The following is a 17,156-nucleotide window of genomic DNA, read 5'->3' as shown; positions in this document are numbered from 1 at the left end:
TTTGAATAAAGTAATATATTATTATTGTTAGTATTTTTCTTTATCTTACTCAATTTTAATTTTGAATCATTTTTTAAATTTATCTTAGTGACGAAGATTCAAAGAAATAATGACCTTGAAAAAAATAAAACTATGTCTTCTATTAATATGTTATGATTCTCACATTTATAAAGTTTTTAATGAGAATTGATTTTTACTATCTTAAGCAAGATTTTTTATACTGAAATTGTCCTAGTAAGTTATATCTATTATTATTTTCATATTAAAAAATAAAATTTTAAGTTTAAGTTTCATAATAGGTACTTGTATATTCAGTGGATATCTGATGGTCGGAATCAAGAATAAAAATGTAAAAAGTTACTCAATTAGATTCGAAAACGTATGAAATCCAAATTCGATACCTAATTATATTAATATTAATATATATATATATATATATATATTATATATATTTAAAGATTTGACTTTTCAAATTTTAATTATTATAATAAATACATTCTCGTCAATATATTTACTGCCCAACATTTTTCAACATTTATTCTTTCAAATTTTTTTCATATTTATTTTCTCTAGTTTTTTTTCATTTATAATAACAATTATTGTATTATATTTTTCAACCATTACAACATAAATAAACATAAATAAGAGTAAGTATTGTTTTATTTTTTATTTTTTATTTTTTATACTATTAATTTTAAAATTATATTTCTTATTTTTTTCAACATCTAAAATCTTATAAATATTTAATTAGGTAATGAGTTACCTGTCGTGAATCAGGTATCTGACAAATCGGGGATGAGGATGCAAATAAAGACACTCGTCGAATTTGGTCGGGGACAGATAGTAAAATGAAAATTGAGTTCGATGATGATGAGTATTTCACTACGATAATTAGTGTACCCGTTGTTATCCATAGGTTCAATATGTCTTTTAATATATTATATTTTTATTATTTCACCTTTAAGTTTAAAGTAGGTTTTGATGACCAAAAGAAGACGGATTCGATTCTATCTAGAAGAGTTTTGAGTTTAAGCGGATTTAAATTTAAGCGGGAATGGCTATGGAGTTGTCTAATAATAACAATAATTTATTTATCAAAATTACAGGTAAATGAAAACATAAATTATTTGTGCAATCCTACTGTTTAACTTTTCTTATTTTATAATTTGTGCACGAAATACTTTAACAAAATTAAACTGACATTTTCTTTTCTTTTTTTATATTTTATTTTTAATTTATTTTTCTGAACCTTTTCATTTATTTAAAAGAGTCCCTTAACTTAACCTTAAGTTAAATTTGACCCAAAACTTCCATCTAAAATAAAATTGACCTCATAATATTATTTTAAATTAATTTTGGTCTTCAACTTATTTTTCTTCAATATAATTAAATTTATTATTATAATATTTACTATAAAAATATATAACTAAAATAGATTAGTTAAGTATTTAACAAGCAATGTAGCATTAACATAAAAATAGCTTAATAAATAAAATAATGCATAAATATATTTAATTAATGTATAATTATAAACTTTTTTGTAAAAAAAATGGATTAAAACTATATTCTTCACATAAAAAAAACATATCTTTTTTATATTATCTACCAATTAGGAGATTAGGTTGGTGATTACTGATTAGATGAAGCTTGATAAAAAAAAGTATAGATTAATTAGTAATTCATTAATATTTATATTAAATTAAGATACGTAACTTAAAAATTATAATGACCAAGAAGTGATGTTTTTTTATTTATTCTACATAGTTTCAAGAATAAATGTTTTTATTTCGGTGTGATGCACACACGGATAAAAATATATTGTTACAACGTTTCACATTTATCAAATTTGATATTGAATTTAAAATTTAAAGTGTTATTAGCCTAGTTGGTTATAGAGTTGTACTTGTTTTGTAACCCAAAATCCGACCCAAATATACATTTACTCTCACATATATATATCCAAATTAACAACAACTCTCGATCCGGCAATCCGGACACTTTCAAAATTAAGAATTATTATATATTATATACATATAGATTTGTCAATGGTATAAATTGTAAGAAAGTATTAAGACCTATAAATGATATGTTATTAGTTTTGGTTGAAATATAAAATATGTATAAATTATATAAATTTTATTATTTTGTGTTTTGGTTGGTAATATGAAAAAGTAAGAAAAAATATAAAAAATTATTTTATCCATATATTTATATAAATTATTTTTAATTATTATATTAATATTTATCTTATAAATAGTTTTAATTATATTTAAATTAATAAATATAATATTTTATTATTATATAAATTTATTTGTAAAATAAATAATACTGTTATGATTTATATTATTTTATATATAATTTCTTATAATTTAACTTATATAGTTATATAAATAAAATTTATATATTAATTAATATTTAATAATTATATTTAAAAAATATATATCATTATAAATATTTGTATTTTTTAAAAAATATTAATTTTATAAATTAATTTTATATATGACTAATTATAAATACAATTTTATTTTATAAATTAATTTTAAATATGGCTATTATTTTTTAATTAACATTATTAGTTTTTTAAAATAATTACTATATTTAACTATATATAAAATTTTCAAATTTAAATTTTTTACACTTGAAAAATATAAGTTTTTATTTACAGAGATAATAAAATATATAGAATTAAATAATCAAATAAAAATAAATAATTAAGTATTTATTATTATTATTTAAATTAGAAAATTAAACATGGTTAAATATAAATAAGTATTTAATTATAATTTTATATTATAATTATTATATTTTAAATATAATAGAAAAAAATTATAAAAGTAAAAAATAAAAGGAAAATATTAAAGTTTATACATACTTGTAACTAATAAAATTAGTTATTATATTATAACTTTTGAAGGTATAAATTATACCTAATTAATCATGTAGATATAAATAATAATCAACTAAACAATAATTCTAAATTACTTTGATATAATTATTCTATATCTACATTCTTATACCTAATATAGTCTCAACTGTTACATAATTAAAAAATATATATATATATATAATAAATCAATGAAGTATCGTCCATAGGGTGAATATGACAAAAACATAGCCTCAACTGTTACATATTAAAAAAAAATATCTAATAAATCAATGAAGTATCTTCCTAGGGTGAATATGGGGCGAAATCAATGAAGTATTGTCCATAAGGTGAATATGTGGGCGATTTGAGGATAATAATGTATTTATTATAGAATATTTTATTATCATTCCCGTTTATTCGATTTTGAGAAATTCCTTTGTACACCATTTATATCATGTTCTAAAAAATGAATAAATTTTTATATAATTATATTTTATAAACGATTTTTTAAATATAATATATATAATAATATATTAAATTTTTTATATTATTATAAAGAAATAAATTTAAAATTCTTATGAAATATAATAAAAATATAAATATATGAGTAATTTCATATAATTTATTGTATTTTTAGTGTTCGAGATATAATTGAGTAAAATCGGGACAAAAATACAAATATCATACCCGCTTCATTCTCAATCGAAAAAAACCAATCCAAACAAAACAATTTGATTCACCACAAAACGTTTCAAATTTTCATCTTTATTCATTCGTCCTAATTCTCTCCCTAATTAAAATATATATTTATAATGTGGTTGACTTTTCTTTAAATAATTAATGGATTTGAAGAATATATAATATTTATCTTACAACCAATAAGATTCATGTTTATTATAAGCTGGGCCAGATCTATTCAAGGGATCAAATGTGATTCAGTCATATTGGGTTTTTTTTAGGGTTGATATTGCACTCTGATTTTATTTTTATTTTTATTCACTATTTATTTTAACGAAAAATTAAAAGATAAAACTTATATTCGTTTACCCATTTTATTCATAATTTATTTTTTCTAACCTCATTTTAAAAATATTTCAGACTCATCCACTATAGTCCCTGAATGTTCAAGATTATAAGTTTAAATAAATTGAATAATTTTTTACTGAAGAACTCTTACCTAAAAAAAAATATGAGAAAAAATGTGCTTTGATAAAGCATATCATCAATTTGTACAATTGAACAAACAATAAAAATCAATGGTTCTTAGATGTGAGTGACATAATAATAAATGAACTAAATATGATTTATGTTGGTGTTCCTTGCCATTGCGGGCGGGTTTTAAATTCCGGGTAAACGGGTTAGGGTTTTCTTTTAGAAAACGGGTTAGAGTATAAATACATTTCTTGGGTATTTTTCTCATAACAGAGCAAATAGAGAGAGAGTGAATTACAGATCTAGGGTTTTCTAGTTTCCTTCTTCTTCTTGTTCTTTGGCTGATCCAGAGTGAGAGATTAGGGGAGCTTTTGATTGTGGAGTAGTCCAATCATTCCTAGTGTAATCACTTCTTTCATTTGAGAGCATGGCATGTAAGTTTCTACTATTGACATTTGTTTGATTTAGTGAAACTTATCCCTCCCGTGGACGTAGGTCGATTTTGACCGAACCACGTATATTGTGTTGTCGTTTATTGCTTTGTGCTATTTCAGTTCTTGGTAATCTGTTTATCGTCATAGACGATTTGGAATCTGATTTGCTACAGGTTTTGATTTCTAAGAAGATCCATAGTTTTGCTGTTGCAAAACCCAACAGTGGTATCAGAGCAATATTAATTGGTTATCTGTTTTAACATTGGAGCAGGGCTGGCATAGTGCTTTGCTGGTTATTTGGCGAAATTCATAGAAGAGATCAATTGGTTTCTCTGCTGGTGTTTTTGTCAGTTGTTAAGGCAGTAATAATGGGGAAATCTAGACCTGATATGGTGAGTCTGAATGGTACAAACTACAGGCAATGGAAACTGATGATCAGTGATCTGTTAGTTTCAGATGATTCGAATGAAGTAATTGAAAATGAGGGTGTTAGACCTAAGACTACAAAAGAGGCTGATTGGAAAAAGATAGATAGAAAGGCCTGCATCTTTATTCGTTCCTGGGTTGGTGTAAATGTTGTGCACCATGTTGAGAATGAGACTACAGCGTATGGTGTGTGGAGCAAACTTGAAGCTCTCTATGCTGGGAGGTCAGCAGGGAATAAAGCAGCACTGGTACGAAGGCTGGTGAATCTGAAGTACATTGATAATAAATCAATTGCTGAGCACTTGAATGAATTTCAAAATATTTTGAATCAGCTGAGTAGTATGAAGATAAACTTTGATGATGAGGTGCAAGCACTTTTAGTCCTTGGATCTTTGCCTGCAAGTTGGGAGACACTTATTATCACTCTCAGCAACTCAGCACCAAATGGTAAAGTCAACATGGCATTTGTCACTAGTTCCTTACTTGATGAGGAGAATCGAAAGGGGGATAAACCCTCTAAGTCTGATATGTTGGTGGCTGATAGAGGAAGATCAAAAGATAATAGAAGTGGTTCGAGCAGGGGAAAGTCTAGAAGCAAGTCTAGAGCTCCAAAGAAGGATGGTGCTTGCCATTACTGTGGCAAAATGGGTCACTGGAAAAATGAGTGCTGGAAATTTAAAAATGATAAAGCTAAGGGTACAGTGAAGCCCATAGAAAAGAAAGAACAGAGTGCAGATACATCTGCTTATGCTTCAGATAGTGAACTGACATATGCTTCTAACTGTCAAGACTCCTGTCTTAGCACATCTTCAAATGAAACAGCATGGATTGTTGACACAGGTGCTTCACTCCATATTACTCCACACAAAGGTTACTTCCAGTCTTACAAAGCTGGTGATTATGGTGAGGTTCGCATGGGTAATAGTGGTGTGTCCAAGATAGTTGGTCTTGGTGATGTTAGAATCGAGACAAACATGGGTTGTTTCCTGACATTGAGAGATGTAAGACACGTTCCTGATTTAAGAATGAATTTGATTTCAGCAGGTATGCTTGATGATGGAGGCTACCATAATGTTTTCAGTGGTGGAGCATGGAAGTTAAGCAAGGGTTCATTAGTTGTTGCACGGGGTAAGAAATGTTGTTCCTTATACAAGACAAATTTGAAAATTGTCTATGATGCAGCATATTCTGTTTTGATGGAATCATCCTCTGAGTTGTGGCACAAGAGATTATGTCACATTAGTGAAAAGGGGCTGAATGTTTTGATCAAGAGGAATGAGCTGCTGAATCTCAAGGATGCTCATCTTGAAAATTGTGAGCATTGCTTGAAGGGTAAGCAGAACAGAGTCTCCTTCAGTAAGTCAAAAGTGGAACTGAAGAAGAATGTTCTTGAACTGGTCCATACAGATGTTTGTGGTCCTATGAAGATTAAATCCATAGGTGGTGCTTCCTATTTTGTAACCTTTATAGACGATGCATCTAGGAAGGTTTGGGCTTATGCTATAAAGTCCAAGGATGAGGTTGCAACAAGGTTTGAGGTCTTTCACAAGCTGGTTGAAAGAGAGACAGGAAGAAAACTGATGAGGGTGCGGTCAGATAATGGGGGAGAGTACATAGGCTCATTTGATGATTATTGCAAAGAGCAGGGTATTCGACATGAACAGACTGTGCCCAAGACTCCACAACAAAATGGTGTGGCAGAGAGGATGAACAGAACAATGTTGGAACGGATGAGGAGTATGCTCTCCCATGCCAGGTTGGCTAAGCATTTCTGGGCTGAAGCCATGAGCACTGCAGTGTATGTGATCAACCGTTCTCCCTCCAAGCCATTGAATAATAAGTGTGCAGAAAGCGTCTGGTCAGGTAAAGATGTTAATTATGACTATTTACGTGTTTTTGGTTGCAGAGCTTTTGTGCATGTTCCAAAAGATGAGAGGTCTAAGCTAGATGCAAAAATCAGACAATGCATATTGTTAGATAAATTCATACCGGTTCAAATAAACCTAACTTAAACAAACTTCCTATGCAGGAACAAGGAACCGGACCGGATAAACAATAAGAAAACCAACTGAAGAAACCGAACAGGTCAAGCTAGCAAACCGATCAAGAATATTCGGTACGCGACCGCACAGAGGAAGGATCGGCCAAAGCCTAAAAGCCAGATCCATCAAATAGCCGATCAACCCTCAAGACAAACATAACCGGAATAAGCCCGGTCACTTCACTATCAAAAGATATTCGGCCAAGTCAAGTGGCCAACCCAGGCCAAGTCAAGAGGCCGACGAGTACAAGAAGACACTTCGGGTATCTGTTGAGAATGATACCAAAGGAACAGACTGAATACTTCCATATCCATGCAAGTCTGAGGAAAGACTGTAGACTGCAGAAAACAGTACTACCGGATCCTTCTACTTCGGGATAAGCCAGAAAGGAAATCTTCAAAGTACAGACAACTGTCCAAGCAGACAGTGTCTACATTGAGTAAAAGACAAACCCAGCAGGTTTGCTTTAACAGACCGGCAGGTCTGAAACAGGATGCCAGGTCTGAGATTGACCGTCAGGTCTGAGGAGAAGACCGGCAGGTCTGAGACACTGAATCACTGCACCGCTGACCAGCCAATCAGATTCAAGGAAGTGAAATATGACCGTTGGCATATTTCACCTATAAAAGGAGGCAGTTGAAGAAGAGTAAATGCAGTCACCAAAAGTTATCAAGCGAGACATTAAGTGAGACAAGTAAAGCGATTGAAAGCATTTACTACAAGTGATAACAGTGTGGTATTCTAAGAAAGCCTAAGTGCTAAATTCTAAGTGTGTGTTACAATTTCGGTGTAAATTGTAAGAGTGTTATCGAGCAGGAAATAAGTCTCGATCGGATTGTATTTGTATTCCTTAGTGAATATCCTTCTCGCGGCTTCGAGAGGAAGGGGTGACGTAGGAGTTTTATCTCCGAACATCCATAAAATCTGTTGTGTCATTTACTTTCTGTTGGCTTCATTACATAACCGACTAACCTAACTACACCGCTCCAAACCGACTAAACCATACCGAGTATCCAGATTGCCGAAACCGACCCACCATTCCTCAAATCTCCATCATCCGAAACCGACTCCGCCTATCATACACGTGTACCGCTTCAACTTGAAAGCAAACCTCTTCCGCGCTTGAACCTAGTTCAAGGGTTTGTGACAGGTTGTGCAGTATTGAAACCCCGGTGTTAATCTCTAACCGGATTAACCACCACCCTACGAGTGAGAACCGCTAACCGGTCAAACCCCCGGTTCACCAGCGGCGACCTAGATCCTAACACATATTTTTGGGGTATGGTGATGAAAAGTGGGGATACAGGTGTTATGACCCAGTCGATAAGAAGGTTTTGAGAAGCCGAGATGTGGTATTCCTTGAAGATCAGACTATTGAGAATTTTGAAGATGGTGAAAAGCTTGATGCATACATACGTGACCTTTCTGGTCTTGAGTTGTCTCATGATGTTGAGGAGACAAAGCCACATGTAGCTTCAGACTCAGATAGTGATGATGATGTTCCTCGGGGTCAAGCTGTAGGCCATGGAAATGATACTAATACTGAAATTGATCTTGGTGATAATGTTGAGGTTGATTTTGAAGTTCAACAAGAAGATGGAAATCAACAGAATCAACAAACAGAGGTACTTCGGAGGTCTACTAGGGAGAAAAGATCAAGTTCTAAGTATCCTGCTACAGAGTATGTTCTTCTAACAGATTGTGGGGAGCCTATATGCTATAAGGAGGCTCTTGAGGATGCTCATAAGAAAGAATGGCTAGCTGCCATGGATGAAGAGATGAAGTCATTGCTGAAAAATGGCACATATGATCTAGTTGAAAGACCAAAGAACAGAAAAATATTACAAAATAAATGGGTGTACAAGATCAAGCAAGAAGGTGATGATAGCAAGACAAGATACAAGGCTAGGTTGGTTGTCAAAGGTTTTGGCCAGAGGCATGGAATCGATTATGATGAGATTTTCTCACCGGTAGTGAAGATGACTTCTATCCGGGTGGTGTTAAGTCTAGCTGCTTGTATGGATCTTGAGGTTGAACAACTTGATGTCAAGACTGCATTTCTCCATGGTGATTTGGATGAAGATGTTTATATGGAGCAACCTGAAGGTTATAATAAGAAAGGTGAGGAAAGCAAGGTGTGCAAACTTGTCAAAAGTCTGTACGGTTTGAAGCAAGCACCAAGGCAGTGGTATCTTAAGTTTGAGTCGTTCATGACCCATGGGTACATGAAGACGTCTATAGATCACTGTGTCTTTGTGCAAAAGTTTGCTTCTAATGATTTTATTATACTTCTCCTATATGTTGATGACATGCTGATTGTTGGGAGAGACAAGCTCAAGATTGCCAAGTTGAAAAAGGATTTGGCTAAGTCTTTTGAGATGAAAGACTTGGGTCAAGCAAGACAAATTTTTGGAATGCAGGTCATTCGTGATCGGGTGAAGAAAAGGCTATGGTTATCTCAAGAGAGATATATTGAGAAGATTCTAAAACGATTCTGTATGGACAAGGCAAAGCCAGTTGCTTATCCATTGGCTACACACTTGAAAATAAATAAGACAATGTCTCCCAAGGATGAAGAGGAAAGACAAGAAATGTGCAGTGTTCCATATGCTTCAGCAATAGGCAGTCTGATGTATGCAATGGTCTGTACAAGACCGGATATAGCTCATGCGGTTGGAGTACTTAGTCGTTTTCTTTCAAATTCTGGTAAGACACACTGGGAAGCAGTTAAGTGGCTAATGAGATATCTTCGAGGGACCTCCAAATACGCTTTGTGTTATGGTAGTGGAAAGTCACATGTTGAAGGGTTTTCTGATTCAGATATGAGTGGTGATATTGACACAATGAGATCAACTTCAGGGTATTTGTTTACTTTTGGAGGAGGAGCTGTATCATGGCAGTCTCGTCTACAGAAATGTGTTGCTTTGTCTACTACAGAAGCTGAATATATTGCCATTATTGAATGTTGTAAAGAAATGAGATGGATGAAAGAATTGTTGAAAGAAATTGGCATTGCACAAGACAGGTTTGTGGTGTTTAGTGACTCACGGAGTGCTATACATGTGAGCAAGAATCCAAGTTTCCATTCACGTTCAAAACACATCCAAAGAAGGTACCATTGGATCCGTGAAGTGCTCGAGAAGAAGGAGTTATACTTGGAGAAAGTGCATACATATGAGAACGGGTCAGATATGATGACAAAGGGCTTGCCAAAAGGAAAGCATGAGATATGTTGTGCCAAAGCCGGAATGGTTCTGGCAGAAGCGTCACGATGATGAATGTTTATAGCAACATTCTCCCATGGCTCGGAAGGGGGAGAATTGTTGGTGTTCCTTGCCATTGTGGGCGGGTTTTAAATTCCGGGTAAACGGGTCAGGGTTTTCTTTTAGAAAACGGGTTAGAGTATAAATACATTTTTTGGGTATTTTTCTCATAACAGAGCAAATAGAGAGAGAGTGAATTATAGATCTAGGGTTTCTGGTTTCCTTCTTCTTCTTGTTCTTTGGCTGATCCAGAGTGAGAGATTGGGGGAGCTTTTGATTGTGGAGTAGTCCAATCATTCCTAGTGTAATCACTTCTTTCATTTGAGAGCATGGCATGTAAGTTTCTACTATTGACATTTGTTTGATTTAGTGAAACTTATCCCTCCCGTGGACGTAGGTCGATTTTGACCGAACCACGTATATTGTGTTGTCGTTTATTGCTTTGTGCTATTTCAGTTCTTGGTAATCTGTTTATCGTCATAGACGATTTGGAATCTGATTTGCTACAGGTTTTGATTTCTAAGAAGATCCATAGTTTTGCTGTTGCAAAACCCAACAATTTAGTCTGCTAAGAAAAAATAAACTTTACCCTGTTTAAATCGCACTTTAATTGTATTCTTGGTCTGCTAAGAAAAAAATAAAATTTACTCTATTTAAATTGCTTGCATCCTAAAGTAAGATTATTGAAGATGAACACTCATATTATGAAGCAATTAAACAATGTCAGTTTTTGTCAAAGATCTTCAGAGATAATTGTTTTCTTCTTACTTTTTCATAAAATTAGTGTGTTGCCAAAAAAAATGCAAAATTTAGTTGTATATATATTTTGGTCATGATAACAATTGACCTCAAAACCTCTAGAGTAATGTAGTTTTTTTATGTCATTTTTATAAGGTCGGATTAAGAATATTGACAAGTCAAGTGATCACTATGAAGAAATTCTCAAACCAATTAGTTTGATGTGCTTATTTGATAATATTTATTTAAGATAAGAATTTGATTTAAGTAAACACTACAATAATGATATAGAGATATTAAAAACATAAAATAAAAAATAGAGACGTTTAGTTGTTTATTAAATTAATATAAAAAGTTGTAAAACAATATATATTTATTAAAAAAATTGAAATAATATATATATATATATATTTAACTAAAATTTTAATAAATTATATTAAAAATTAAATAGTTAAGTTGTTTTGAACTTTTAATTAGTAATAATTATTTACTTTACAAAATTGTTCTGTGGCCTAATGACTTATAAATTATCACAGCATAATAAAATGTTATAATAATTAAAAGATTAATAGAATAAACTTACGCTTTAATAGTGTTTAGACGTCAATATATTTTAATTATATATTTCTAAATATAATTGAGCAATTTATGGGCGAGGGCGAGGGCGAGGGTATTTCTAAAATATAATAGCAAGCACTGAAATTATTTCTCAATGTCAAATCATTATTAAATAATTAATTGAATATTATATTAATTAAAATAAAGTATTTTTTTTAAAAAGTAAATATTAAATTTATTTTATCTCAAATTAATTTAAGGATTAAAGAAATTTAAAAAATAATAATTTAAGTTAAATGTTTTATCCATTTTATTTCAAATTAATTATAAACCCCAAAAGATACCGAATAAAATAAAATAGACAAAATAAATAATATATCTAATAAAAATATTTTGTAAGTTGAAAATGAAGTTAAAATGAGTTGAAAAATATCAATTTCAAACAAGCTCAAAGGTTGAGAAAGGATGGTAATCTGATGCTCTTGAAATTAAGAGAAATTAGTGCAACATAGTAAGGGTGAAAGCGTTTCGGTTCGGTCGGTTTTTTCATCAAAAATTCATCCCAACCGTGTCGATTTTTTAAAATCTTTATCTGTCAGTTGACGGATAAATATCGGTTCGGTTTGATCGGTTCGGTTTGATCTGTTTAATCGTTGAAAAAATATAAAATATATAATATATTAAAATAGAAAATAAATAAAATAATAAATTTATAATATAATAAATTAATTCAATAAAAAAATTGATTCAAAAAATATTTTTATGAATAAAAATTTAATAAATTAGGTAATAAATTAATTATTTAACTTAAAAAAAATATATTAGAATATCAAAATGAGTTTTAAAAATAAAATAAAAATATAAAATATATAAAATAATAAAGATGTGTCTATAAGATTGAAATCTTTAACCAAAAATAAAGAATATCTTTATCTTTACCATTAGACTAGAAATACAAATATTAAAAAATATTTAAACACGTATATATATGGTCGGTCGGTTTATACGTCGGTTTATTATTATTTAAACCGCAAATAAAACCGGTCATGGTCGGTACAAAAAATTATAAACCGATCAAAACTCGATTCGGTCGGTTTATAATTATTTCGGTCGTTTTTTTACGCTTCGGTTCGGTTTTTTCTGGTTTTCTTACACCCATACAACATACCACACATTCATCGGATGAACGCTGAAATCTCATTCAACGCACACCAGTTAGTTGCGTCGCCCGCTGTAACCTAATGAAGGCGCTTCCGCGCAGCAGCGAATCAATTAATGCGCGCCTCAACGTCGTTAGCCCAAACACTAGCGGAATGCCAACGCAGACGAAACACCGATGGAAAGCCCAAGCGTCCACGTTTTGGCCAAAAACAACGTCGTTTTAAGACTCCCTCGGCGCTCAAACGCGGAAGAAGCAAACAACGCAGTTTTTGACCCTAGATTGTCATCTTCTTCGCGACGAAACTTGATCAACATCGGACACAATATTTGATTTTTCAAAGATGGAACTCGATCAATACTCCACTAAATGACTTGTTTCAAAAGCTGAAATGATCACCATAACTTGGTGATTATTTCAACTACGATCATAGGCTCAATCATCACATGAACAAGCAAGTTGGATGAAGAATAGACAAAAATCATTATTGGCGTTTTGTTTGAAATTCGATTCACTTAATCGATCAACCAACCTTGGCTGACTATAAATAGTTTCCCTCAACCAAAACGAAACTAATTATCAAAATCATAAACCCTCAATCCACTTCACACAAAATTCGCCTCATTAAAATTTTCAATGATTTAGATAAAAGAATTCAGGAGTGTTCCCAACTCACTATAAACTTGTATTAATGTTATAATTCAATTCAAATTGAAATTGAAATTTTACATTTTAATTATACCAATTTTTAATAATGTTTGTTAACTTTTTTATCGGGAAATAATCTCATTTGCAAGTTTCTATCGAAACCAATTTGAATAAATCAATCCAAATCAAAAGTACTCAAAATTGATTTTGAATATTTTCAAAATCGGGTTTATGTTCTTGAGTTATAACTCAAGAACATTGACCAAAAACCTTCCTAACACATTTTTAAGAGTGTTAGGAGTACATTCAGATCAATTTCAAGCAATCTCGGTCATTTTTTTATTATCAAATACCAAATTTTTTATAAATATAAAAATCTCAATTTTTGAGATGGTCAAGATGAATAGCCAATGTTAGTGTTTTGGTTTTATTTGATCATAACATGTATAAAGAAGTAGTTGATAAGCATTTTATACCCAATAAAACTTTTTTAAACTCAAAATCCCGATTTTTGCTCAAAAATTATTTGAATCGAATGGGACATCATCCCAATTGAATGATGCAGCGGGATTATGTTATAAATGATCTTGTGGTCAGACGGAACTCCCCATCACTTCAAAGAACATATGCTTCAATCGAAATCACCAAACTTGCAGTTGGTGTTCTTGGTGTCCAACCGAGGAATTCAGCTGGGTTTGATTTCCGACCGAGAAAATTGAACCCTCCCCTGCACCCGACCGAGAAATTTTAGCCTCGATCGAGAACTTCCCACACCCGACCGAGGATTCTAGTCCCAACCGAAGAATTCTAACACCCGATCGAGGATCCTCCGCATGCGACCGAGAACTCCCTACACCCAATCGAGGTATCCTAGGCTCGATAGAGGATCCCTTGCACCCGACCGAGTGTCTAGCGCCCGCGACCAAGGAGACCGGTCTTAAAACATGTTTGTTTGGGATTTTAATTTCAAATTTTGTTTTTTTTAATTTGAAGCCCAAACCATTTTTTAAAAATTTGAAAAAATTTAAAACAATTTTAAAATATTTAAAAAATATATATATTTTGATAAGGGTCTCTTTAATTTATTTTTAAATTATAATACCACAAAATTTATATAATGGAATTTACTAACATTTAAATATTATATTACAATTTTAAATGTAACAAAAAAAATATGTGCATTTTAGGACTTGAAAAATAATTGATTAAATAAAATGTAATAAAACTAATTTTTTAAAAGTCAAAATTTATAAACTATAGACTGATTTTTAAACTCAAAAATCATATAGTGCGAAAAATCATTTCCGAGTATCACCGAACATCAAACTCAAAAAAAATTGAGATCAAATATACATTTATATGTGTATACAAATGTTTTATTGATTTTAAATCAAAAATTAATTGACTACTTTTCTTTGTATAAATAATCTTTTAAATTAATTATTTTTAATTAATATAGATATTTAATAAATCTGTAATTTAATTATTTTAAATCCTCAAATATTATTTAAAATCATCTTAAAAATTAATTGTTATAATAATTAATTTTAAAATAAATTTATAAAAAATTATTAAAAAAAATTTAACACGCAAATAATAATTAATTTGTCAAATGACTCACTTAAATTTAAAAGGTAAAAATAAAATATTTCAGTAAATTAATTTTAACATGACAATTGATATTATTATAATATATTAGGGGAAGAATTAATGATAATAAATTGAAAATCTTGTTTTTATCTCTCACTCTCACTCTCTTCGTCTTTTTCTCTGGTTTAATCTAACAACTGTCACTTAAAACTAATCTCCGTCGCCACCGCAAGAAACAAAAAAAAAAAAAAAAAACCAAGTCAGAGACCAGCCGCCTTCCATGCCGCGTGACGGGCGGCGGCGGCGACTTAATTACGGTGATTGGCGGTGAGCGGTCAAATATATAATTTTTATTATTATTTAATTTTAAGCGTTTTTGGATATCGGGCCGCCCATGCGCACATTAGCCCAGCCACCTCCCCACCCTAAGCGGTGGTCTCTTCTCTCTCATCATCATCTTTCTAGATCTCCAAATCAGCCGCACACGGCTCCACCCACCACCACTACCACTTATAACCCTAATTTTACTCTCTCCCCCCTTCTAAATCATGCCTACCCATCTCCTCTCCGATCCCATATCATTCATTCATCTTCATCATGGCCATGGTTACCGCATCCGTTTCATCTCCTTCCTCCGCACAAGACATACCCACCGCAGTTCCCGTCCCACAGAAACCTCCATCATCGCGCCGCCTCCCACCCCCTTGCTGGTCTCACGATGAAACCGTCGCTCTCATCGATGCCTATCGCGACAAGTGGTATTCTCTCCGCCGGGGAAATCTCAGGGCGAATCACTGGCAGGAGGTTGCCGATGATGTCGCGACCAGATGCTCTCCGGCCCCGGGTAATCTGCCTAAGACATCTGTACAGTGCCGACATAAGATGGAGAAACTTAGAAAGCGATACAGATCTGAGATGCAGAGAGCGGTATCTATTCCGGGTAGTAGTAGTAATAGTCACCGGTTTTCTTCTTCGTGGGTTCATTTCAAACGGATGGATTCTATGGAAAGAGGGACTAATGTTGTTGCTCCTGTTTCACAACCCGAATTGGCTATTGCTATAAGAGACAACGAGGATGAAGACGATGATAACGAAATCGATGAAGATGAAGATCTGTATCAAGCCACGATGAAAAGATCCGCCCTTCCATATAATCGGAGTGGGTATGAGAACGGGAACGCTAATGGGTTTCGGATAAGGATTCCCGGTCGCCCAGATGTGGCCATGGTAGGAGGAGGTAATAAGAAATACAGTAGTGGTGGTAGTAAATATGAGCGTTATTCGGGTGGTGATAATCCTCCTACTAGTTTTACTACATCTAGTCGGGTTTTGAAAGATTGTTATACGAAGATGGGAGGAAGCAGTGGTGGTGGTGGTGGTGGTGTTGGAGTGGCAGCAGCAGCAGGGGGGAAGAAGAAGAGAGAAGGAGATCCGGTGGAGGAGATAGCTTTGGCACTGAAATCACTTGGAGATGGGTTTGTTAGAATGGAGAGGATGAAGATGGAGATGGCAAGAGAAGTAGAGTCAATGAGAATGGAGATGGAGATGAAGAGGACAGAAATGATTCTTGAATCTCAGCAAAGGATTGTTGAAGCATTTGCTAGGGCTTGTACAGAGAAGAAAAACAAGAAGATGAAGAGAATGCTTCCCCCTTCGCCTGAATGAATGAATGAATGAATTGAGTAAATCTTCCTTCTTCCTCAATTACTATTATTACTACTACTATTTTATAATATATATATATATATATATATATATATATATATATATATATATATATATATATATATATATATATATATATATATATATATATATAAGTTTAGAGACAGACAGATAAAAGAGGGATCTTTTGAGGAGTTGTTGATGATGATGAATCAATCAAAGTAGTTGCACTTGTGAATTCAATTTGATTTGATTTGATTTGGAAACTTGACAACAATTGATGGTTGTTTGGTATGAAATTAAGTGCTCTTTAGTTTCATTTGGAAACATAAGTTCTATCATTCATGTATGTATGTATGTGTAGATTTTAAGTTAGTTGCTTAAGGGGTACCCTAACTGTTGGGCCGGTACCAAGAACCACTAAGAAAAGGATTATGTTCTTCTTTAGGAATCACTCCATCTCGAATCCATTCATGAGTCTAGACTTGATGATGTGAATCTGTCTTATTTGAAGTAGGATGATGAATTTTCTTGGTCATGGATGTTGGTTCTTCAAACGATTGATTTCCCAGCTTAGGGATTAGGTAAAATGATAATTTGACAAAAATAATTGTG

The 17,156-nt window shown here is 32.3% G+C and overlaps 1 protein-coding gene across 3 annotated transcripts; it reads left to right on the top strand.

Annotated features, from left to right (window-relative positions):
* Positions 1–15,227: 15,227 nt before the first annotated feature.
* On the top strand, positions 15,228–16,801 carry LOC124927766 (protein FIP2-like). 3 transcript variants are annotated; one of them, XM_047468240.1, is made up of 2 exons: positions 15,228–16,610; positions 16,680–16,801. In XM_047468240.1, the coding sequence occupies exon 1, from the start codon at positions 15,474–15,476 to the stop codon at positions 16,539–16,541; it is 1,068 nt and encodes a 355-aa protein (XP_047324196.1). In that variant the 5' UTR covers positions 15,228–15,473; the 3' UTR covers positions 16,542–16,610; positions 16,680–16,801. The 3 variants fall into 3 exon arrangements, with proteins under 3 accessions (XP_047324196.1, XP_047324194.1, XP_047324195.1); XM_047468238.1 differs by having other exon boundaries at positions 15,229–16,608; positions 16,685–16,801; XM_047468239.1 differs by having other exon boundaries at positions 15,229–16,608; positions 16,675–16,801.
* The last annotated feature ends 355 nt before the right edge of the window (positions 16,802–17,156 follow it).

This window comes from Impatiens glandulifera, chromosome 2, assembly GCF_907164915.1.
Source record: "Impatiens glandulifera chromosome 2, dImpGla2.1, whole genome shotgun sequence".
Lineage (NCBI taxonomy): Eukaryota > Viridiplantae > Streptophyta > Magnoliopsida > Ericales > Balsaminaceae > Impatiens > Impatiens glandulifera.
Note: the sequence above shows the minus strand (reverse complement) of the source record. Positions and strands in the feature narration are given on the sequence as shown.